Source organism: Xenopus tropicalis, chromosome 8 (genome assembly GCF_000004195.4).
Source record: "Xenopus tropicalis strain Nigerian chromosome 8, UCB_Xtro_10.0, whole genome shotgun sequence".
In the NCBI taxonomy this organism is placed as follows: Eukaryota; Metazoa; Chordata; class Amphibia; order Anura; family Pipidae; genus Xenopus; species Xenopus tropicalis.
The window spans coordinates 136,576,069-136,600,163 of NC_030684.2; the positions used below are offsets into that span (position 1 = coordinate 136,576,069).

A 24,095-nucleotide genomic window follows, 5' to 3' on the forward strand; every position below is an offset into this window, starting at 1 on the left:
TTTGTGCCTGTATGTTACCCAACCACTTAGATTGTAAGCTCTACGGGGCAGGGACCTCCTTCCTACTGTGTCTCATACCTCATGGCACTTATTCCCTGTACATTTATATATTTATTGTATTTATTATATTACTTGTCCTCCCTGTGTGTAATTGTGTATATTGTAAGATTGTACAGTGCTGCGTACCCTTGTTGCGCTTTATAAATAAAGTTATACATACATACATACAACTTCTCCATACTGTACATCCCCTTGGTGGCTTTAAGCCCACCCTGAACCCACCAACACCCCACAATGCACACAAGGGACTTTGCAATATAAAACCTGCCAAATCTTTTTAATTTAACAAAGTGAGATATCTTACAAATAGCTAGTTGTGCCAAACATGTTGTTTAGCATAAACCTAAAGCAGCAGTTTGTATAACAAACATATAATGCCCCAATCTGACAAGATGCAGCCTCTCTCCCTACCTAAATCCACCTCCGCACTGTGTATACCTAGCCAGGAGGTGCCAGCCCTGCTGCCCATTCAGCCAGATACTCCCCTTCTAACATACTCATTAGGGCTCAGGTACAAATACAAGTCCATTGTGCTGCAAAGTTCAGCTTTGGATTCAATTAGCCATGATATTCACCCATAATACAGCATTTCCCTTCAATTCCAGTGTGGTTGGAGCCATTTATGGATTGGCCCTCGGCACAGTTGCGTCTGATGCACTAAAAACGCACACAGTTGTGCTTGCACCTATAGATATGGGCGGTGTCATTAGGCGCCAGCGCAACTGTGTGCACTTTATTGAACCCAGGAATAACCACCATCTTCAATCCGGTAGATCCGGTGCTGCCCAATGCACTGGAACCCAGCCCACCGCACCATTAGCAATCAGTAGATGAGGGATGTGCAACCCCACCCCCTTAATTCCAGCCCTCTGTGGGGTATTTTCATCCATTTTTTTCAGCATACCACGTCCATTCCAATTTAGCTTCAGCTACATTTCTCCACAAATTTACATTTATAGAATTTCCTTTGTATCTTCTGTTTTCAGTGTAACTAAAAGAAAAAAAACCCAGAGTAATTATTATGCATTTGAGAATAGAAGGTGTAGCCCTATACCGTATCAAATAGAATGTTTATGGGGATGCTGGAGCTTCTAATGTAGTACAGGTATCGGGGGGCAAAACAGCCCTATTGGGTTTATTTCATGGTTAAATTAGTCCCTTTTCTCTGTAATAATAAAACAGTACCTGTACTTGATCCCAACTAAGATATAATTACCCCTTATTGGGGGCAGAACAGCCCTATTGGGTTTATTTCATGGTTAAATGATTCCCTTTTCTCTGTAATAATAAAACAGTACCTGTACTTGATCCCAACTAAGATATAATTACCCCTTATTGGGGGCAGAACAGCCCTATTGGGTTTATTTCATGGTTAAATGATTCCCTTTTCTCTGTAATAATAAAACAGTACCTGTACTTGATCCCAACTAAGATATAATTATCCCTTATTGGGGGCAGAACAGCCCTATTGGGTTTATTTAATGGTTAAATGATTCCCTTTTCTCTGTAATAATAAAACAGTACCTGTACTTGATCCCAACTAAGATATAATTACCCCTTATTGGGGGCAGAACAGCCCTATTGGGTTTATTTCATGGTTAAATGATTCCCTTTTCTCTGTAATAATAAAACAGTACCTGTACTTGATCCCAACTAAGATATAATTATCCCTTATTGGGGGCAGAACAGCCCTATTGGGTTTATTTAATGGTTAAATGATTCCCTTTTCTCTGTAATAATAAAACAGTACCTGTACTTGATCCCAACTAAGATATAATTACCCCTTATTGGGGCAGAACAGCCCTATTGGGTTTATTTCATGGTTAAATGATTCCCTTTTCTCTGTAATAATAAAACAGTACCTGTACTTGATCCCAACTAAGATATAATTACCCCTTATTGGGGGCAGAACAGCCCTATTGGGTTTATTTAATGGTTAAATGATTCCCTTTTCTCTGTAATAATAAAACAGTACCTGTACTTGATCCCAACTAAGATATAATTACCCCTTATTGGGGCAAAACAGTCCTATTGGGTTTATTTCATGGTTAAATGATTCCCTTTTCTCTGTAATAATAAAACAGTACCTGTACTTGATCCCAACTAAGATATAATTACCCCTTATTGGGGGCAGGACAGCCCTATTGGGCTTAATTAATTTTCTTTTTAGCAGACTTAAGGCATGGAGATCCAAATTACAGAAAGACCCTTTATCTGGAATACCCTTGGCCCCGAGCATTCTGGATAATGGGTCCTATACCTGTATATAGAATAAATAATCTCCTTTCTGCAGAGATGAGCAATTGGCCAACCTTATGTGAAAGTGCATTGATTTGCTCAACATTAGGGAGGTACAGGTTGGCAAAGGTGTATGAGAGTCCTAGAAAAGTACCTTCAAGAAAAATTTAGCAAATGGCTATGTGACTTTTCTTATGCTGAACCACAAATTCAAAACCATGGGAAAAGGCTGTTGCCACATCTCAAACTTTATTGGTCTGCCAAAATAAAAATCTGGATGTTCTATTGTTTCACTGGGCAGGCTTACCTTCTTTACAAATTTTCAATAATTACTCGTCCTGAAAAAATCCAAAGAACGACGAGCCAATATCTGGGGAGAATCAAAACATTACATTAATAGTCGTTTTTTTTCTGGCCTGGAAAGTCGTATAAACTCGACATGGTATGACTTCCAATTAGACTCGATCATTGTTGTATTTATAAAATGTCACGATAATGCTTACATCATTTGTATGGAAATTTCGAGTTTACATTTGAAAAAAACGAATGTCACAAGTTGAAAGTATTGTTCAAACTTTTGAAAATTTTTATTTTTAAACAGACATTCATTTCTATGAATCCTGTTTATTTCTCCTCATACAGGAATTGCTCCAGCAGCCATTATATGAACATTGGCACGCATTCTTGGAAAACAATGCGTTTAAGTTTCACTTGAAGCTGGGTGAAATAGAAAGCTATGGGATTAACTTCCCCTTGAAAGTGGGTGAAACAAAAACAATGAGGGGATTAACTTCCCCTTGAAAGTGGGTGAAACAAAAACAATGAGGGGATTCAATTCTTATTGAAACTGTCTGAAACAGAAAACAACAAAACTTCTCTTTGAAAATGTGCCAAAGACAGGCTGTCACTGACTATTCTATTCCTCTACTATTCTAAACCTCCATAGGACTCATTGGTACTCAACAAATCAAACCTGACTATTTTTTTTTTTTTTACAAAAAGGTTAAGTAAACATTAATAAATCGCGAATTATGGTACAGGTATAGGATCCATTATCCAGAATGCTTGGGACCAAGGGTATTCCGGATAAGGGGTCTTTCCGTAATTTGGATCTCCATACCTTAAGTCTACTAAAAAATCAATAAAACATTAATTAAACCCAATAAGATTGTTTTGCATCCAATAAGGATTATTTATATCTTAGTTGGGATCAAGTACAGGTACTGTTTTATTATTACAGAGAAAAGGGGATCATTTAACCATTAAATAAACCCAATAGGGCTGTTCTGCCCCCAATAAGGGGTAATTATATCTTAGTTGGGATCAAGTACAGGTACTGTTTTATTATTACAGAGAAAAGGGAATCATTTAACCATTAAATAAACCCAATAGGACTGTTCTGCCCCAATAAGGGGTAATTATATCTTAGTTGGGATTAAGTACAGGTACTGTTTTATTATTACAGAGAAAAGGGAATCATTTAACCATGAAATAAACCCAATAGGGCTGTTGTGCCCCCAATAAGGGGTAATTATATCTTAGTTGGGATCAAGTACAGGTACTGTTTTATTATTACAGAGAAAAGGGAATCATTTAACCATGAAATAAACCCAATAGGGCTGTTGTGCCCCCAATAAGGGGTAATTATATCTTAGTTGGGATCAAGTACAGGTACTGTTTTATTATTACAGAGAAAAGGGAATCATTTAACCATTAAATAAACCCAATAGGGCTGTTCTGCCCCCAATAAGGGGTAATTATATCTTAGTTGGGATCAAGTACAGGTACTGTTTTATTATTACAGAGAAAAAGGGAATCATTTAACCATTAAATAAACCCAATAGGACTGTTCTGCCCCAATAAGGGGTAATTATATCTTAGTTGGGATCAAGTACAGGTACTGTTTTATTATTACAGAGAAAAGGGAATCATTTAACCATTAAATAAACCCAATAGGGCTGTTCTGCCCCCAATAAGGGGTAATTATATCTTAGTTGGGATCAAGTACAGGTACTGTTTTATTATTACAGAGAAAAGGGAATCATTTAACCATTAAATAAACCCAATAGGGCTGTTCTGCCCCAATAAGGATTATTTATATCTTAGTTGGGATCAAGTACAGGTACTGTTTTATTATTACAGAGAAAAGGGAATCATTTAACCATGAAATAAACCCAATAGGGCTGTTCTGCCCCCAATAAGGGGTAATTATTTCTTAGTTGGGATCAAGTACAGGTACTGTTTTATTATTACAGAGAAAAGGGAATCATTTAACCATTAAATAAACCCAATGGGGCTGTTCTGCCCTAAAATTCTGAATTATTTGATTAAAATGGGGTCTATGGGAGACAGGCTTTCTGTAATTTGGAGCTTTCTGGATAATGGGTTTCTGGATAAGGGATCCTATACCTGTAGTTATATTTGAAAAACTCTAATTTTTAGAGAACCAATATCAGAAAAATCGAGTACTGGCAAAAACCTGTTCAGTTAAAAAAAAAATCGGTTTAATGAATTGGCCCCATAGTTTTCAAAAGAGGCACCCTAAAAATGACAACACCACTACCCAAAGGAAGCATAAAGTATTCCCTAGATTGAAATCTTAAAGACATAAGTTGCCTAGTAAGTCTCAGGGTCACTCATGTACTCATCACATTGTAGAGAGTATTAGTAAGTAACTCTAAAGCCCGCGGGCCTCCAGTTGGACAGCACTGATCTAGAATGAATTCACAGGGGTAAAGCTTGGTTGGAAGTCTATTATTGGAGAAATTTTAGGGCTCAGTAGTGGAGCTACGTAGCGATATTTCTGTTTTTGGATAAGCCACTACCCCCTATATTCTCTTATGCCTGACCCGTGGTTCCCAAACTGTGGGGTGGCTTCCCTAGGGCGATGTACTGGAGAAGTGGCTGGGCTAATTAGGATGGAATTTTTAGTCCAACACTTATTTCCTCCCTTAGATATTCTTCAAACTTTTGGTAAATGACTGATACAATGTATGTATTTTATCTAGATTGTAAGCTCTATGGGGCAGGGATCTCCATCCTCTTGTGTCTTTGACTCTTACCCTCCCATATAGATTGTAAGCTCTACGGGGCAGGGACCTCCATCCTCTTGTGCCTTTGTCTCTTACCCTCCCATATAGATTGTAAGCTCTACGGGGCAGGGACCTCCATCCTCTTGTGCCTTTGTCTCTTACCCTCCCATATAGATTGTAAGCTCTACGGGGCAGGGATCTCCATCCTCTTGTGTCTTTGACTCTTACCCTCCCATATAGATTGTAAGCTCTATGGAGCAGGGACCTCCATCCTCTTGTGTCTTTGACTCTTACCCTCCCATATAGATTGTAAGCTCTACGGGGCAGGGACCTCCATCCTCTTGTGCCTTTGACTCTTACCCTCCCATATAGATTGTAAGCTCTACGGGGCAGGGACCTCCATCCTCTTGTGCCTTTGACTCTTACCCTCCCATATAGATTGTAAGCTCTACGGGGGAGGGACCTCCATCCTCTTGTGCCTTTGACTCTTACCCTCCCATATAGATTGTAAGCTCTACGGGGGAGGGACCTCCATCCTCTTGTGCCTTTGACTCTTACCCTCCCATCTAGATTGTAAGCTCTACGGGGCAGGGACCTCCTTCCTCTTGTGTCTTTGACTCTTACCCTCCCATATAGATTGTAAGCTCTATGGGGCAGGGACCTCCATCCTCTTGTGTCTTTGAATCTTAACTTATTGCAACTGTATCTTGTATTTATCTGTATTTGTTGTTATACTGTGTATTTATCTATTATTATCTTAATAATCCCCTGTTTGTATTAATGTATTCTACTGTACAGCGCTGCGTACATAAGTAGCACTTTATAAATAAAGATATACATACATACAAACATGCTATGAGCTAAGGGGGGCCCTGTACAAAGGCTGGTCCTCCATGGGAGTTTGAACAAGAAAACCAACAACCTCTAATACAGGGCAATACATAGGAACCTATTATTTTTACCTTTTATTAACCTATTTTTATTGTAAAATTATTTATTTGAGAGGTGCCTAGACAGCATAAAAAGTTGCTAAAGAAGAAAGGGACCCCGTTAATAAAGGTGGTCATCATTGTCACTCTCAGTTAAACTAGGGTCAGGGTGGTGAACTTGTGGAGGTTGCATCTCCTTGCCCCCTCCATCCAGATCAATCTCTGTAACTATGACTTTTTGGAGTAATCCCATTTGGTGCCCAACATTTGGTCATGCTCTCTCTTAGCAAGTAACAATGTCACTTGTAAGAAGATTTAAAAAACATTTAAATAGATTACATATTGCTTGGTTTGTCCAGAAGGTGGCAGCATCTCTTCAGGTTGGCTCTGAAGGGGATTTTGCCCTAGAGGGGAGGTCCCAGGCCCAGAGAACTTATATCAGAAAGTTGTTAAAGAATAATTTTTTCTTTGGCCAGGAAACATCCGGTAGAAATATAGACCTCCTGAGCCAGCTCATGTGGAAAAGGTTTTCCGTGCTAGGTGCTAGCTAGAGCCTAGTCAGGCTATAGTCAGGCCAGTAGAGCTCATCTCAAACATGAGAGGCAGCTAGGCCAGCCAGCAAGGGCAGTTGTGGTCCAGACAAGGAGTTTAGTGTGTGGTGTAGGACACCAAAGGTGATTGCAAGTGAGGCAGCTTGGAGACCTTTCTCCACTGTAGTTCTGTACATGACAAAGGAGCAGAGGGAGCAGTAGTGGTTGAGTGGCTCCCTCAGTGGCTCATTACTCTGCTAGTATATTTCCAGGCCACGGCTAGCACTACATTAAAAGTCCTTCTTTGGGTCCCTGCATCTATGTTGGGTTTGTTTTCTGCAGTAAAAGCTTTCTAGTGCGGGGAGTACCCCAGCCATCGGTGCACGCACATATATGAGAATGGTCTTCTTCAATCTTCCATTTCCTTCAGCCACTGCTCCTATCCACCCCTACTCCCAGGTTAAAGCAAGCCCTGAATCAATGCTCTAACCTAGAGGATGGATTGCTTTTTTTGATCTTTCTTCTTATCATTATCTGCTTGAGGATGACAATTTCCCATTTACAAGTCTGAATATAAATCCTATATTTTATTCACAACAAAATGAAATCCACACGCAAAAAGAAAAAAAAGAATAAGTGCCATTTGAGCAACAATGAATACTTACTCAAGCGACGTATAATTACAACGGCAAACAACAAAATCAAAATCAGAACTACAGGAATCCAAAATATATGATGACGATTGTTATTTCTTTTGCTTGGAGTTTCTCTCTTCTCTAAAGAACAAGTTAAAAGGTAACATTAGTTACTGGTCCCAATCAAGAATAATCAAGCAAGTTTACAAACGAGAAATAAAATAAATATTAATTGGCAAATCATTGGGGTCCTCAATGATTGGCCAAGCAAACTCTTGTGGGCTTACAAGGAAAACTGATTCATTAAAACCAGGAAAAAATAGTCAGTAGGGGGCATTTACAACATGGAAGGTGGGGTGCAAAGTGCATTAAACAGAACAATTAAACATGTTTTTGCACTTTGCATCTATATAGTTTCATAGAACTGAGACCTGTCGTACAGTAAGTACATGGGCACAAGCTTATAAATAGCAAAATGATTACAAAACATTACCTTTAATATAGTGTAAACTTCAAAACAACATAAGGGGGGTGATTTATATATGAATTTTTCCTCAATTGTCTGCTTTTTATCAAGGGAAAAAACCCCAAAAACTCCAATGTAAAAATTCACCATCTAAAAGCTTTTGAGTTTCTATAGAAGTTTCTATAGAAGTCAATGGGAGATGTCATAGGTAAAGTTAAGCCATATTCTCAAATTCGAGTTTTTAGAGCTCATAAACGCAAAAAAATTTGAGATATTCAAGTTTTTTGTTCTAACGAGTTTTCCTTACCAACAAATAAGCGCCCATTCAATATGCAAGTTTATTCGATTTAAGCCGGCCATACACACACCAATAATATCGTACGAGATATTCGGTGAGTGTATGGCTGCTCGAAGAGGCCGCGGATATCGGTTGACTCGTCGATCGGCCAGGTTAAAAGATTTTGATCAGGCGCCATTGAAGGCGCCCGAGCAAAATCTATGTTCAGGGATGAATCGGCAGAAGGAGGTAGAATTTCTATTGTTTCTACCTCCATATCTGCCGATTCAACCCTGAATGTCAGTGGAGGGTGGGAACGATCTTTTGTGTGACCAATGGTTGCATGAAAGATCAAAATTGCTACGTGTATGGCCACCAACTGGAATGCACAAACTCAAAAATTGGTAGATAAGTCTATTAGTGTTGAAAGGGGGTGGTGTGGGCCCACCAGGAGACCTTAGAAACAGGAGGAAGATGGAAGCCCCGATAAGAGCCTCTACATCAACTTACGTTCTGGGCAGAATATTGATGGCTCTATGCTCCTGTAGGCAGCGCTGACGGGATTTTGGGCAATGCAGCTGTAAGTAGAATTTGCTTCCCCATTGTAGAGATGAATAGTGGGATCCTTGGAGTATTCTATGTTTGTTTTATTCCAAGCTATAGTTACATCTTCTCCAACCAATCGATTTACTTCACAGGTCAAGGTAACATTACAGGTCTCATTTCCCCTGGATCCATTAGAAATCTGGATGTCATTCCCCGTTAGTACTTCTACATGACAAATCAAACAAAGCACACAAAGGAGAGTCAGTTCATATTGATTTCAGTTTGAAAGGGTAAGTGATGCAATTGGCAGAGCGACAAGTGTTGTGACCCAATGAGTTCTGCTTTTTATGGGGACTGGTGATAGGCCTCTGTGTAGTAGTAGGAAGAGAAGCACCCAAAACTGCCTTCCTTGGGAATAACCCAAGTGCCAGTTCCATGTATAATACCCCAGAACCCACAGCAGGATAAAAACAGTGCCAATTCCATGTATAATACCCCAGAACCCACAGCAGATAAATACAGTGCCAATTCCATGTATAATACCCCAGAACCCACAGCAGGATAAATACAGTGCCAATTCCATGTATAATACCCAGAACCCACAGCAGGATAAATACAGTGCAAATTCCATGTATAATACCCCAGAACCCACAGCAGGATAAATACAGTGCCAATTCCATGTATAATACCCCAGAACCCACAAGCAGGACAAATACAGTGCCAATTCCATGTATAATACCCCAGAACCCACAGCAGGATAAATACAGCGCCAATTCCATGTATAATACCCCAGAACTCACAAGAAGGATAAATACAGTGCCAATCCCATGTATAATACCCCAGAACCCACAGCAGGATAAATACAGTGCCAATTCCATGTATAATACCCAGAACCCACAGCAGGATAAATACAGTGCAAATTCCATGTATAATACCCCAGAACCCACAGCAGGATAAATACAGTGCCAATTCCATGTATAATACCCCAGAACCCACAAGCAGGACAAATACAGTGCCAATTCCATGTATAATACCCCAGAACCCACAGCAGGATAAATACAGCGCCAATTCCATGTATAATACCCCAGAACTCACAAGAAGGATAAATACAGTGCCAATCCCATGTATAATACCCCAGAACCCACAGCAGGATAAATACAGTGCCAATTTCATGTATAATACCCCAGAACCCACAGCAGGATAAATACAGTGCCAATCCCATGTATAATACCCCAGAACCCACAGCAGGATAAATACAGCGCCAATTCCATGTATAATACCCCAGAACCCACAGCAGGATAAATACAGTGCCAATTTCATGTATAATACCCCAGAACACACAGCAGGATAAATACAGCGCCAATTCCATGTATAATACCCCAGAACCCACAGCAGGATAAATACAGTGCCAATTCCATGTATAATACCCCAGAACCCACAGCAGGATAAATACAGTGCCAATTCCATGTATAATACCCCAGAACCCACAGCAGGATAAATACAGTGCCAATTCCATGTATAATACCCCAGAACACACAGCAGGATAAATACAGCGCCAATTTCATGTATAATACCCCAGAACCCACAGCAGGATAAATACAGCGCCAATTCCATGTATAATACCCCAGAACCCACAGCAGGATAAATACAGCGCCAATTCCATGTATAATACCCCAGAACCCACAGCAGGATAAATACAGTGCCAATTTCATGTATAATACCCCAGAACACACAGCAGGATAAATACAGCGCCAATTCCATGTATAATACCCCAGAACCCACAGCAGGATAAATACAGTGCCAACTCCATGTATAATACCCCAGAACCCACAGCAGGATAAATACAGTGCCAATTCCATGTATAATACCCCAGAACCCACAGCAGGATAAATACAGTGCCAATTCCATGTATAATACCCCAGAACCCACAGCAGGATAAATTCAGTGCCATATACATGTATAATACCCCAGAACCCACAGCAGGATAAATACAGTACCAATTCCATGTATAATACCCCAGACCCCACAGCAGGATAAATACAGCACCAATTCCATGTATAATACCCCAGAACCCACAGCAGGATATATACAGTGCCAATTCCATGTATAATACCCCAGAACACATAGCAGGATAAATACAGTGCCATATACATATATAATACCCCAGAACCCACAGCAGGATAAATACAGTGCCAATTCCATGTATAATACCCCAGAACCCACAGCAGGATAAATACAGTGCCAATTCCATGTATAATACCCCAGAAAACATAGCAGGATAAATACAGTGCCATATACATGTATAATACCCCAGAACCCACAGCAGGATAAATACAGTGCCAATTCCATGTATAATACCCCAGAACCCACAGCAGGATAAATACAGCGCCAATTCCATGTATAATACCCCAGAACCCACAGCAGGATAAATACAGCGCCAATTCCATGTATAATACCCCAGAACCCACAGCAGGATAAATACAGTGCCAATTCCATGTATAATACCCCAGAACCCACAGCAGGATAAATACAGTGCCAATTCCATGTATAATACCCCAGAACCCACAGCAGGATAAATACAGTGCCAATTCCATGTATAATACCCCAGAACCCACAGCAGGATAAATACAGCGCCAATTCCATGTATAATACCCCAGAACCCACAGCAGGATAAATACAGTGAGAATTGTTATGGCTGGAGCGCATGTGAAAAATAATAACAAAAAACAAATAATGGTGTAATATTGTTAAAACAAATAAAGGAGATAAAGAAACCAAGTCCCAAAGTGAATACATGAAAGACTGGTTTACTTATGTATCACCAGGTGCTATAATATTTTATGCTCACCAGATGGCAATATTGAGTAGGCAAAAGAGATATCCAGAATCAACTTTCAGCCGTCTCCTCACATATAGGCACAAAATAGGAAAGAAAGCGGCAGATAGTGCAAATCATTTATTTAAAAGTAACCAAATAAAATAATCTACTTACAAAGTGTAGATAATGTACTGGATTTTCAGAAAACTCGACGCGTTTCGCGTACTGATGGTACACTTTCTCGAGTATTTACAGTATGGCCCTTTTGGGGCCCCTTTTATACAGTCCTACAACGTGGGGTAAGTGCCCATCCCCCTTCAGTGTGGCTGGGATCTGCCGCTTTCTTTCCTATTTTGTGCCTATATGTGAGGAGACGGCTGCAAGTTGATTCTGGATATCTCTTTTGCCTACTCAATATTGCCATCTGGTGAGCATAAAATATTATAGCACCTGGTGATACATAAGTAAACCAGTCTTTCACGTATTCACTTTGGGACTAGGTTTCTTTATCTCCTTTATTTGTGTTAACAATATTACACCCTTATTTGTTTTTTGTTCTTATTTTTCACATGCGCTCCAGCCATAACAATTCTCTACGTACGTTTGGGACCCAATCTAAGGGGTGACTTGAGGAGGAACAGCAAGATCACACATCTTTATCACCTGATTCATTTACTAATTAATTTATTTATTTATTGAACACTATCAGCTACAGAGCGCTGAGGACACGGTATTGCACTTACCACACTAGACCTTTTGAGGATAAATACAGTGCCTGTATAATACCCCAGAACCCACAGCAGGATAAATACAGTGCCAGTTCCATGTATAATACCCCAGAACCCACAGCAGGATAAATAGAGTGCCAATTCCATGTATAATACCCCAGAACCCACAGCAGGATAAATTCAGTGCCATATACATGTATAATACCCCAGAACCCACAGCAGGATAAATACAGCGCCAATTCCATGTATAATACCCCAGAACCCACAGCGGGATAAATACAGTGCCAATTCCATGTATAATACCCCAGAACCCACAGCAGGATAAATACAGTACCAATTCCATGTATAATACCCCAGAACCCACAGCAGGATAAATACAGTACCAATTCCATGTATAATACCCCAGACCCCACAGCAGGATAAATACAGTGCCAATTCCATGTATAATACCCCAGAACCCACAGCAGGATAAATACAGTACCAATTCCATGTATAATACCCCAGACCCCACAGCAGGATAAATACAGCACCAATTCCATGTATAATACCCCAGAACCCACAGCAGGATATATACAGTGCCAATTCCATGTATAATACCCCAGAACACATAGCAGGATAAATACAGTGCCATATACATATATAATACCCCAGAACCCACAGCAGGATAAATACAGTGCCAATTCCATGTATAATACCCCAGAACCCACAGCAGGATAAATACAGTGCCAATTCCATGTATAATACCCAAGAAAACATAGCAGGATAAATACAGTGCCATATACATGTATAATACCCCAGAACCCACAGCAGGATAAATACAGTGCCAATTCCATGTATAATACCCCAGAACCCACAGCAGGATAAATACAGCGCCAATTCCATGTATAATACCCCAGAACCCACAGCAGGATAAATACAGCGCCAATTCCATGTATAATACCCCAGAACCCACAGCAGGATAAATACAGTGCCAATTCCATGTATAATACCCCAGAACCCACAGCAGGATAAATACAGTGCCAATTCCATGTATAATACCCCAGAACCCACAGCAGGATAAATACAGCGCCAATTCCATGTATAATACCCCAGAACCCACAGCAGGATAAATACAGTGAGAATTGTTATGGCTGGAGCGCATGTGAAAAATAATAACAAAAAACAAATAATGGTGTAATATTGTTAAAACAAATAAAGGAGATAAAGAAACCAAGTCCCAAAGTGAATACATGAAAGACTGGTTTACTTATGTATCACCAGGTGCTATAATATTTTATGCTCACCAGATGGCAATATTGAGTAGGCAAAAGAGATATCCAGAATCAACTTTCAGCCGTCTCCTCACATATAGGCACAAAATAGGAAAGAAAGCGGCAGATAGTGCAAATCATTTATTTAAAAGTAACCAAATAAAATAATCTACTTACAAAGTGTAGATAATGTACTGGATTTTCAGAAAACTCGACGCGTTTCGCGTACTGATGGTACACTTTCTCGAGTATTTACAGTATGGCCCTTTTGGGGCCCCTTTTATACAGTCCTACAACGTGGGGTAAGTGCCCATCCCCCTTCAGTGTGGCTGGGATCTGCCGCTTTCTTTCCTATTTTGTGCCTATATGTGAGGAGACGGCTGCAAGTTGATTCTGGATATCTCTTTTGCCTACTCAATATTGCCATCTGGTGAGCATAAAATATTATAGCACCTGGTGATACATAAGTAAACCAGTCTTTCACGTATTCACTTTGGGACTAGGTTTCTTTATCTCCTTTATTTGTGTTAACAATATTACACCCTTATTTGTTTTTTGTTCTTATTTTTCACATGCGCTCCAGCCATAACAATTCTCTACGTACGTTTGGGACCCAATCTAAGGGGTGACTTGAGGAGGAACAGCAAGATCACACATCTTTATCACCTGATTCATTTACTAATTAATTTATTTATTTATTGAACACTATCAGCTACAGAGCGCTGAGGACACGGTATTGCACTTACCACACTAGACCTTTTGAGGATAAATACAGTGCCTGTATAATACCCCAGAACCCACAGCAGGATAAATACAGTGCCAGTTCCATGTATAATACCCCAGAACCCACAGCAGGATAAATACAGTGCCAATTCCATGTATAATACCCCAGAACCCACAGCAGGATAAATACAGTGCCAGTTCCATGTATAATACCCCAGAACCCACAGTGGGATAAATACAGCGCCAATTCCATGTATAATACCCCAGAACCCACAGCAGGATAAATACAGTGCCAATTCCATGTATAATACCCCAGAACCCACAGCAGGATAAATACAGTGCCAATTCCATGTATAATACCCCAGAACCCACAGCAGGATAAATACAGCGCCAATTCTACGTATAATACCCCAGAACACACAGCAGGATAAATTCAGTGCCTGTATAATACCCCAGAACCCACAGCAGGATAAATACAGTGCCAATTCCATGTATAATACCCCAGAACCCACAGCAGGATAAATACAGCGCCAATTCCATGTATAATACCCCAGAACCCACAGCAGGATAAATACAGCGCCAATTCCATGTATAATACCCCAGAACCCACAGCAGGATAAATACAGAGCCAATTCCATGTATAATACCCCAGAACCCACAGCAGGATAAATACAGTGCCAATTCCATGTATAATACCCCAGAACCCACAGCAGGATAAATACAGTGCCAGTTCCATGTATAATACCCCAGAACCCACAGCAGGATAAATACAGTGCCAATTCCATGTATAATACCCCAGAACCCACAGCAGGATAAATACAGTGCCAATTCCATGTATAATACCCCAGAACCCACAGCAGGATAAATACAGCGCCAATTCCACGTATAATACCCCAGAACACACAGCAGGATAAATTCAGTGCCTGTATAATACCCCAGAACCCACAGCAGGATAAATACAGTGCCAATTCCATGTATAATACCCCAGAACACACAGCAGGATAAATACAGTGCCAATTCCATGTATAATACACCAGAACCCTCAGCAGGATAAGTACAGTGCCAATTCCATATATAATACCCCAGAACCCACAGCAGGATAAATACAGCGCCAATTCCTCATATAATACCCCAGAACACACAGCAGGATAAATACAGTGCCTGTATAATACCCCAGAACCCACAGCAGGATAAATACAGTGCCAATTCCATGTATAATACCCCAGGACACACAGCAGTATAAATACAGTGCCAATTCCATGTATAATACCCCAGAACACACAGCAGGATAAATACAGTGCCAATTCCATGTATAATACCCCAGAACCCACAGCAGAATAAATACAGTGCCAATCCCATGTATAATACCCCAGAACCCACAGCAGGATAAATACAGTGCCATATACATGTATAATACCCCAGAACCCACAGCAGGATAAATACAGTGCCAATTCCATGTATAATACCCCAGAACCCACAGCAGGATAAATACAGTGCCAATTCCATGTATAATACCCCAGAACCCACAGCAGGATAAATACAGTGCCAATTCCATGTATAATACCCCAGAACCCACAGCAGGATAAATTCAGTGCCATATACATGTATAATACCCCAGAACCCACAGCAGGATAAATACAGTACCAATTCCATGTATAATACCCCAGACCCCACAGCAGGATAAATACAGCGCCAATTCCATGTATAATACCCCAGAACCCACAGCAGGATATATACAGTGCCAATTCCATGTATAATACCCCAGAACACATAGCAGGATAAATACAGTGCCATATACATATATAATACCCCAGAACCCACAGCAGGATAAATACAGTGCCAATTCCATGTATAATACCCCAGAACCCACAGCAGGATAAATACAGTGCCAATTCCATGTATAATACCCCAGAAAACATAGCAGGATAAATACAGTGCCATATACATGTATAATACCCCAGAACCCACAGCAGGATAAATACAGTGCCAATTCCATGTATAATACCCCAGAACCCACAGCAGGATAAATACAGTGCCAATTCCATGTATAATACCCCAGAACACATAGCAGGATAAATACAGTGCCATATACATGTATAATACCCCAGAACCCACAGCAGGATAAATACAGCGCCAATTCCACGTATAATACCCCAGAACACACAGCAGGATAAATTCAGTGCCTGTATAATACCCCAGAACCCACAGCAGGATAAATACAGTGCCAATTCCATGTATAATACCCCAGAACACACAGCAGGATAAATACAGTGCCAATTCCATGTATAATACCCCAGAACCCTCAGCAGGATAAGTACAGTGCCAATTCCATGTATAATATCCCAGAACCCACAGCAGGATAAATACAGCGCCAATTCCTCATATAATACCCCAGAACACACAGCAGGATAAATACAGTGCCTGTATAATACCCCAGAACCCACAGCAGGATAAATACAGTGCCAATTCCATGTATAATACCCCAGAACCCACAGCAGGATAAATACAGTGCCAATTCCATGTATAATACCCCAGAACCCACAGAAGGATAAATACAGTGCCAATTCCATGTATAATACCCCAGAACCCACAGCAGGATAAATACAGTGCCAATTCCATGTATAATACCCCAGAACACATAGCAGGATAAATACAGTGCCAATTCCATGTATAATACCCCAGAACCCACAGCAGGATAAATACAGTGCCATATACATGTATAATACCCCAGAACCCACAGCAGGATAAATACAGTGCCAATTCCATGTATAATACCCCAGAACCCACAGTAGGATAAATACAGTACCAGTTCCATGTTAATGCCTCTGAACAAATGGCAGAATGAATATAGGACCAATGCCATGTATAATATACATTTGCTGTATTGGCACAATTAAGGTTTATGGGGCACTTAATTAATCTGACCAAGGAACTAATGCACCCTTTTAGGGCAGTTTTGGTAGTGTAGGTAGAAAATAAAATAGGTACAAATGGTAGAGGAAGGGTGAGTAAAAACAAATATTATAAAAATTTCCCACAAACCAATCCGTACCTCTGTAAAATACTTACTGTAGACCAAGAGAGAATAGTGTTGGTTGCATTTCAATGTATCTCCATTTATATCTGCGGTGTAGTTAGCCTGGTCCCTCCTGGTTAGATTACTTATAACTAAGGAAGAATCATTTAAGCCCTGAAGTCTCCCCTGGTAGTGATTATTTCGGATATCCAATTCTCCATTGGGTTTTGTTTTAGCAAAACTTCTGTCCTGGGAAATAACGTTCCAGTAGACGTCTTTAGTGCCCGTCACATTCACCTGTAGGAGGGCGTCTCCTCTTTCAGCTTGGACTATTTTTATTAAGGGTCCACATTGTTTAGAACAAAACACAGCTAATAAGAAAAACAAAAAAAAAAAAGATCAAGTTGTTTTTAGTTTGAAAAATTACAGTTAAATATAGTATTTCACACCTTTCAAATGGACAAATTTGATATAGACAGAAGAGATAAGTATCTTTCACTGACACTCATTTGTATATTTGACTTTGTAGCTGATGAATAAAAGCAAGACCTAAATGTATTTGCCATTTTCTTTTTTGCTTTGGGATATGTGCCCATCACCGTTCCTATGCCTCAGTATAACCCCACCATTTGGTTATGAGGGGGTGTGTACTTTAGTTGCCTCATCCCCAATCAATCACAAAGCCTCCCAACACCTCAATTATGGCAATTCACTATTAGCTCTGGGGCAAGCTCTGGATTGCTTGCTGGAGTGAAACGATTAAGACATTTATTGCTTTGGTTTTATTGGATTTTGGCGATTAGATGGCAGATACACATCCGATACTAGGGCATGAATGTTCATATTTAGGGTGCTTTGTTACCTAATGGCATGTGGGAGATAAGATGCTATAAAATGCATGGAATTGAGTTTTAGAAACCTTATTCAGTTTAGTCATTTTGAGTAGAAAGACATTTGTACCCATTTTGGATTCGTTAGAATGTGTACTCTTCAACAACATATGGGGCAAAATGAACGTTTTGATTTCTGGAGCGGTGTGAAAATTCAGTATTGTGCTGCTAAGACATTTTGATCTCTACACATAAGGAATCCACAAAAAACTGTTCATATTTGGGTTTCTGATAAAATCTGTGCCACTGGGAATAAATCCTATGTTATAAAGATAGTTAGAATCTATTTTACAAATGGAAATAATATTTATAAGTCACAATAGTCATGTCAGAACAGAGCTGACACTTTGTAAGACTAAAGGCGGCCCTACACAGGCACATTTGAATCATTAAGACTGACTTGGCAGCTTATCTGCTTGTTGATATGGTTCTCGCCCCCAATGCCCTGTATCATCCTAGGGCCAAACAATCAAATGAGCCCTATATGGCCCACCTCAAAGCAGGCAAAAGAGCTCAAACAAGGGGATCTTTAAGTACATGGCTAAAACATATGAGTCACTTCCCTATGCTGTTTGAAAGTGTAGCTAAACTAATTTCCATTCTACTCCACCCACACACAAAATGTGTGTCTACACAATGTTCAGTTCCCTTATTTCACTGTTGCCCTCTATACATTTCGTGACTCACAAGAAATAGCACCAAGGCTAATTCTCTTCCTGTTTCACAAAACTCTCCCTTCATTAACCCCCCCGGCCCACCTACCCCCTACTTCTAGCTATTTTTTCTAACCACTATGTTCGCTAACAGTACCAAAATAAACTTTTTAAATGGGGTGGGTGCAGGGAGTCATAGTTCAGCATCATCACAGAAGATCACAAGTTCTCCCTGAGAAAACGTTAGTAGCTGTGAAACCAAAAGTGCTCAGTTCAGCTCAGTAGCAGCACCGAGCACAATCACGTGCCCAAATTCCTTCGCTCTGATGCATGTTGCATGCTCGGCATTTACATGCCAGGTACCCCCTGTTCTGCTAATTCAGGAGCACATTATAAAGGCTTCTTTAAACAGATGGGTGTTTGGGAGCGTTAGGGAGTGAGACCCCTTTTTGGCTGTAATATCGTACTCCAGCTGCTCACAAGGGTACTGCACCGTTACACTGGTGACCATTCACCATCACAAACAGATTTGGGCCAGAGGTTCCTAATCAGAAACAGTAGATGCATTGAACAGTTAGATACTTCCTTTGTACCCCAAATATCCCCAGCATCACCAAGGCCTTGGCTACCTTAGGGCTTAATTACTTAATTAAGAATTTTTTGGGTGGAGATCCCTTAGATGTGTCAATAGTTTGATTTTTACTCAAGGGCACGGTTGCGAGTCACAAAGGGATTTGCTGATATGGTGCCGAGAGATAAGTGAGTCTAGACCAGACTAAAACTGTCAATGGCAGGAGAGTGGAAGAACTCCGTACTGACTCAGTAGCTGAATGACATTAAATGAAATCATTAAAAATACAAAGATCATTTGCAAAGTCGCTCATGTGACTTCAGCCTCAGAGGCGCAGAACAATTACAGGTATGGGATGCCTTATCCGGAAACCCATTATCCAGAAAGCTCCAATTTACGGAAAGCCCGTCTCCCATAGACTCCATTTTAATCAAATAATTCAGAATTTTAAAACTGAATTCCTTTTTCTTTGTAATAATAAAACAGTACCTGTACTTGATCCCAACTAAGATATAATTACCCCTTATTGGGGCAGAACAGCCCTATTGGGTTTATTTAATGGTTAAATGATTCCCTTTTCTCTGTAATAATAAAACAGTACCTGTACTTGATCCCAACTAAGATATAATTACCCCTTATTGGGGCAGAACGGCCCTATTGGGTTTATTTAATGGTTAAATGATTCCCTTTTCTCTGTAATAATAAAACAGTACCTGTATTTGATCCCAACTAAGATATAATTACCCCTTATTGGGGCAGAACAGCCCTATTGGGTTTATTTCATGGTTAAATTATTCCCTTTTCTCTGTAATAAAAAAACAGTACCTGTACTTGATCACAACTAAGATATAATTACCCCTTATTGGGGCAGAACAGCCCTATTGGGTTTATTTCATGGTTAAATGATTCCCTTTTCTCTGTAATAATAAAACAGTACCTGTACTTGATCCCAACTAAGATATAATTACCCCTTATTGGGGCAGAACAGCCCTATTGGGTTTATTTAATGGTTAAATGATTCCCTTTTCTCTGTAATAATAAAACAGTACCTGTACTTGATCCCAACTAAGATATAATTACCCCTTATTGGGGGCAGAACAGCCCTATTGGGTTTATTTAATGGTTAAATGATTCCCTTTTCTCTGTAATAATAAAACAGTACCTGTACTTGATCCCAACTAAGATATAATTACCCCTTATTGGGGGCAGAACAGCCCTATTGGGTTTATTTAATGGTTAAATGATTCCCTTTTCTCTGTAATAATAAAACAGTACCTGTACTTGATCCCAACTAAGATATAATTACCCCTTATTGGGAGCAGAACAGCCCTATTGGGTTTATTTAATGGCCTGCGCACTCCACTGAGACACCTTATGTAGAGAGGCAAATGATCTCCAGACTGCCAAGGCCAAAGGACGCTACTCGGTTCTCATTCTCCTAGACCTTTCCTCTGCTTTTGATACTGTCGGCCATTCTATTCTTATGCACATTCTCCATTCTCTGGGTATCCGGGATCAGGCTGCATCCTGGTTCTCTTCCTATCTCTCTAACCGCTCCTTCTCTGTCGCTCTTACTAACAAATCCTCTACCCCAGTTCCGCTTAGTGTGGGGGTGCCTCAGGGCTCTGTGCTTGGGCCCCTGCTGTTCTCCCTGTACACTCTCTCTAGGAGACCTTATTTCTTCTTTTGGTCTTAAATATCACTTATATGCAGATGCACCCAGATATATTTAGACCCCCCTGCACTAACTGCTGATGTTCAAACCCAGATTGGTAACTGCCTCCTGGCTATCTCCTCCTGGATGAACCGACGCCAGCTCAAACTTAACCTAGCTAAAACAGAGCTCATGGTCTTCCCGCCCAAACCTGGCCCTCCTCCTCCTTTCACCATTACTATTGATGGCATGACCATCAACCCTGTAAATTCTGCACGCTGCCTTGGGGTTATCTTTGACCAGTCTCTCTCCTTCTCTAACCATATTAATAACACTGCCAAAACCTGCCGCTTTTTCCTCCGCAATATTGCCAAGATACGCCCCTTTCTTTCACAAGCAACAGCTAAAACACTAATCTATGCCCTTATCCTTTCCCGAACCAGGCCTCTGGTCACTAGGGTCTGGAGCCAGCCATGTGTAAAGGCCTCACATCCTGGAATGCCCCACTCTAATCCCCGGCTGATAAGGGCCATGCCATGTGGGGGAGTGAAAGCCCACATGGGGGTGAATTAGAGTTCACACTGACCCATCATAGGTGATGTGGAGGTCACACCATAACCCAACCTCACAAACATTTATTGTCCCAGAACCCATACCATTTATACTAAAGGTACCAAAACCTGAGTATATGTGTAATTTACTACGGCCGTTCATACAAGCCCAAACATGACTAGATTTGGGTACTCGGTTTGTCAGATAGGAGTATCTGGGCAGGGGCAGGTCACACAGTAGTGATGTTTAGTCTGTATGGGACTGGTGGGATCATTTAGAATTGATGAATCTAATTTCATCCTTCTATTATGTTCCCACAAGGAGTTATGGACATTGGTATCATTGGACCAGTCCCATACACTCAGTCCATGCACAGGAGGCCATAAAACTCACACTGTGTCCTGCTAATGGCCCCGCCCCTTGCATTCCTGAGGGAGGGGGGAGTGTCCAGTTACCTGATCCCCTGCAAACTGGTATAAATAGTCAGCTCCTCTGACTATACGCTGATATACTTGGAGGACCAATTTCTATTGGAAGTTTATCCTGTGGTTTCCCCTTGCCTCCAGGACTAGAAGGACTTTGCTTGGTACAGTATAGGACTTTTTGTAACATCTTGTTTTAACTCGCACTGTTATAATTTTTATAATATTAAATATAAAATTTAATAAGTTTGTCCTTGATGCGCTAAAACGTACCTAACCTCCGAGTGTGTAACTGAGTTGTGTGCCTTAGCCCTCTGTATGCTGTGTGCTGATTAACCCTGTGACTGCTGTTAAGGAGAGTGTGTCTGTTGGTTCTTTACATTAACCCTTTCTCTACCAGTGTGCTTGGCATCTCTCATCGCCAGTGTAAGAAGTATGAGAGTGGTGGCAGCAAGTTGTGCATGAGTGTGTGAGCGTTGGTGGGTCTTTGGGGTGCTGTGACGCTAGTCTGACCTGTGTGTCAGGTGTGTGAGGCTGAGCAAGGGACCCTCTAGACAGCCCCGCCTACAGTCACGTGCGTCTGAAGTGGCGTAATCGTGACAAGTACCTGTACTTGATCCCAACTAAGATATAATTACCCCTTATTGGGGCAGAACAGCCCTATTGGGTTTATTTAATGGTTAAATGATTCCCTTTTCTCTGTAATAATAAAACAGTACCTGTACTTGATCCCAACTAAGATATAATTACCCCTTATTGGATGCTAACAATCCTATTGGGTTTAATTAATGTTTTATTGATTTTTTAGTTGACTTAAGGTATGGAGATCCAAATTACAGAAAGACCCCTTATCCGTAGCATTCTGGATAACAGGTCCTATACCTGTATTATATAGCTGATCCCATCCTGTTTAACTGTCGCCCGTGCTTTCATTCTCACAGTATGTTGTAACATAGAAAGAGACATATACGCCATGTTAAGCCACAGCAAGACAGCCGAGCGATTCATTTCCTGGCAAAGAGATCTACTGACCAGCCCGCATTTAACATCTCGGAACTATCTGCCTGCACCCTTACTTTATAACAGTCACACCCAGCGATACATTTGGGGCTTTCATGCACCTCTGTCTTTAGATAGGAATCAATGGCTCCGGCACCCTATAGGATCTATAGGCAACTGCCCTTTAAGCTGTACTGTTATTTGCAACCCATCAGGCTCAAGCGTCAGAGTCAAAAGCTGGTACTTACATCTGGGTACCGACATGTGTATGAGAATGAAGATGAAGAAAAGGTACCCCGAAGGCATGTCTGCACACTGCGCCTCACTCTCATCTGATATGGCCCGAAATTATAGAGTGGGTTTCCTCTTCCTCTTCCTCTTTAGCGGCTGTTTGCTGTAGATCAGCCCCCACTAGTAATGTTACACATGCAACCCATTTTTGTTCTATTCTTGTCCAGTTCTATTTAGGACACAGGCAGGGTCAGACTGGGGGGTGCGCCGGGTTTTTTCCAGGTGCCCCGTGATCTGCTGCTGAACGCAGGTCTAGTGAATCTCCGAAATATGTAGAATTGAGAAGAGCACTCTTAGGCAGAATAACTCCTGTGATTAAGCTTTATTGCAGACTACTTTACACAGGGCTGGCAATAGGCCAATTGAAACTATTGGGCCCAATAGGGCCCTGCACCCATGGGGGCCCCACACCAGAAGGAATAATATAACTCTATAGCCTGCCCGATAATGCTGCTATGTGTTCTGGGACGTTAAACACAAAGTGGGCACTGCTTTCATACAGCTACCCTAGGGTATGTGTCTTTCACTGTGTAGAGTGTGCTTGGGGGCCAATAATCACACTGTATATAGTATACAGGGGAGTGCCCCACCTTACAAGCAGGGATGCACTAAATCCAATTTTGGGGGATTTGGCCAAACCAAAAAGATTTGTCTGAAAGGAAAGGGAAGGATAAAGATTTTCTACTTATTTTCCGAAAAGTCACATGATTTTATAGATTTGGATATGGTTTGGCCAGGCACATGGATTTGTCCGAATCCTAATCCTGCTGAACAAAGGTCGAATCTTGGCTGAATCCTGAACCAAATCCTGGATT

The 24,095-nt window shown here is 40.8% G+C and overlaps 1 protein-coding gene across 1 annotated transcript; it reads right to left on the minus strand.

The window, feature by feature from the left end:
• Positions 1-233: 233 nt before the first annotated feature.
• On the minus strand, positions 234-23,331 carry LOC100497612 (SLAM family member 5). The gene is made up of 6 exons (XM_031892386.1): positions 23,238-23,331; positions 17,302-17,619; positions 8,678-8,938; positions 7,455-7,565; positions 2,606-2,668; positions 234-1,051 (listed from the first exon to the last, which is right to left on the minus strand). Exons 1-5 carry the CDS (start codon positions 23,293-23,295, stop codon positions 2,628-2,630), a joined length of 789 nt encoding a protein of 262 aa, XP_031748246.1. The 5' UTR covers positions 23,296-23,331; the 3' UTR covers positions 234-1,051; positions 2,606-2,627.
• Between the last annotated feature and the right edge of the window lie 764 nt (positions 23,332-24,095).

What these genes read in the sequence shown, in the direction of transcription:
- LOC100497612 (XM_031892386.1), bottom strand. Translation starts at nt 23,295, where the DNA reads ATGCCTTCGGGGTACCTTTTCTTCATCTTCATTCTCATACACATGTCG. An exon ending in ACACATGTCGGTACCCAGAT is followed by an intron (nt 17,620 to 23,237) that starts GTAAGTACCAGC and finishes TTTTCTTATTAG; the next exon opens with CTGTGTTTTGTTCTAAACAA. An exon ending in TGTAATTATACGTCGCTTGA is followed by an intron (nt 2,669 to 7,454) that starts GTAAGTATTCAT and finishes GATTCTCCCCAG; the next exon opens with ATATTGGCTCGTCGTTCTTT.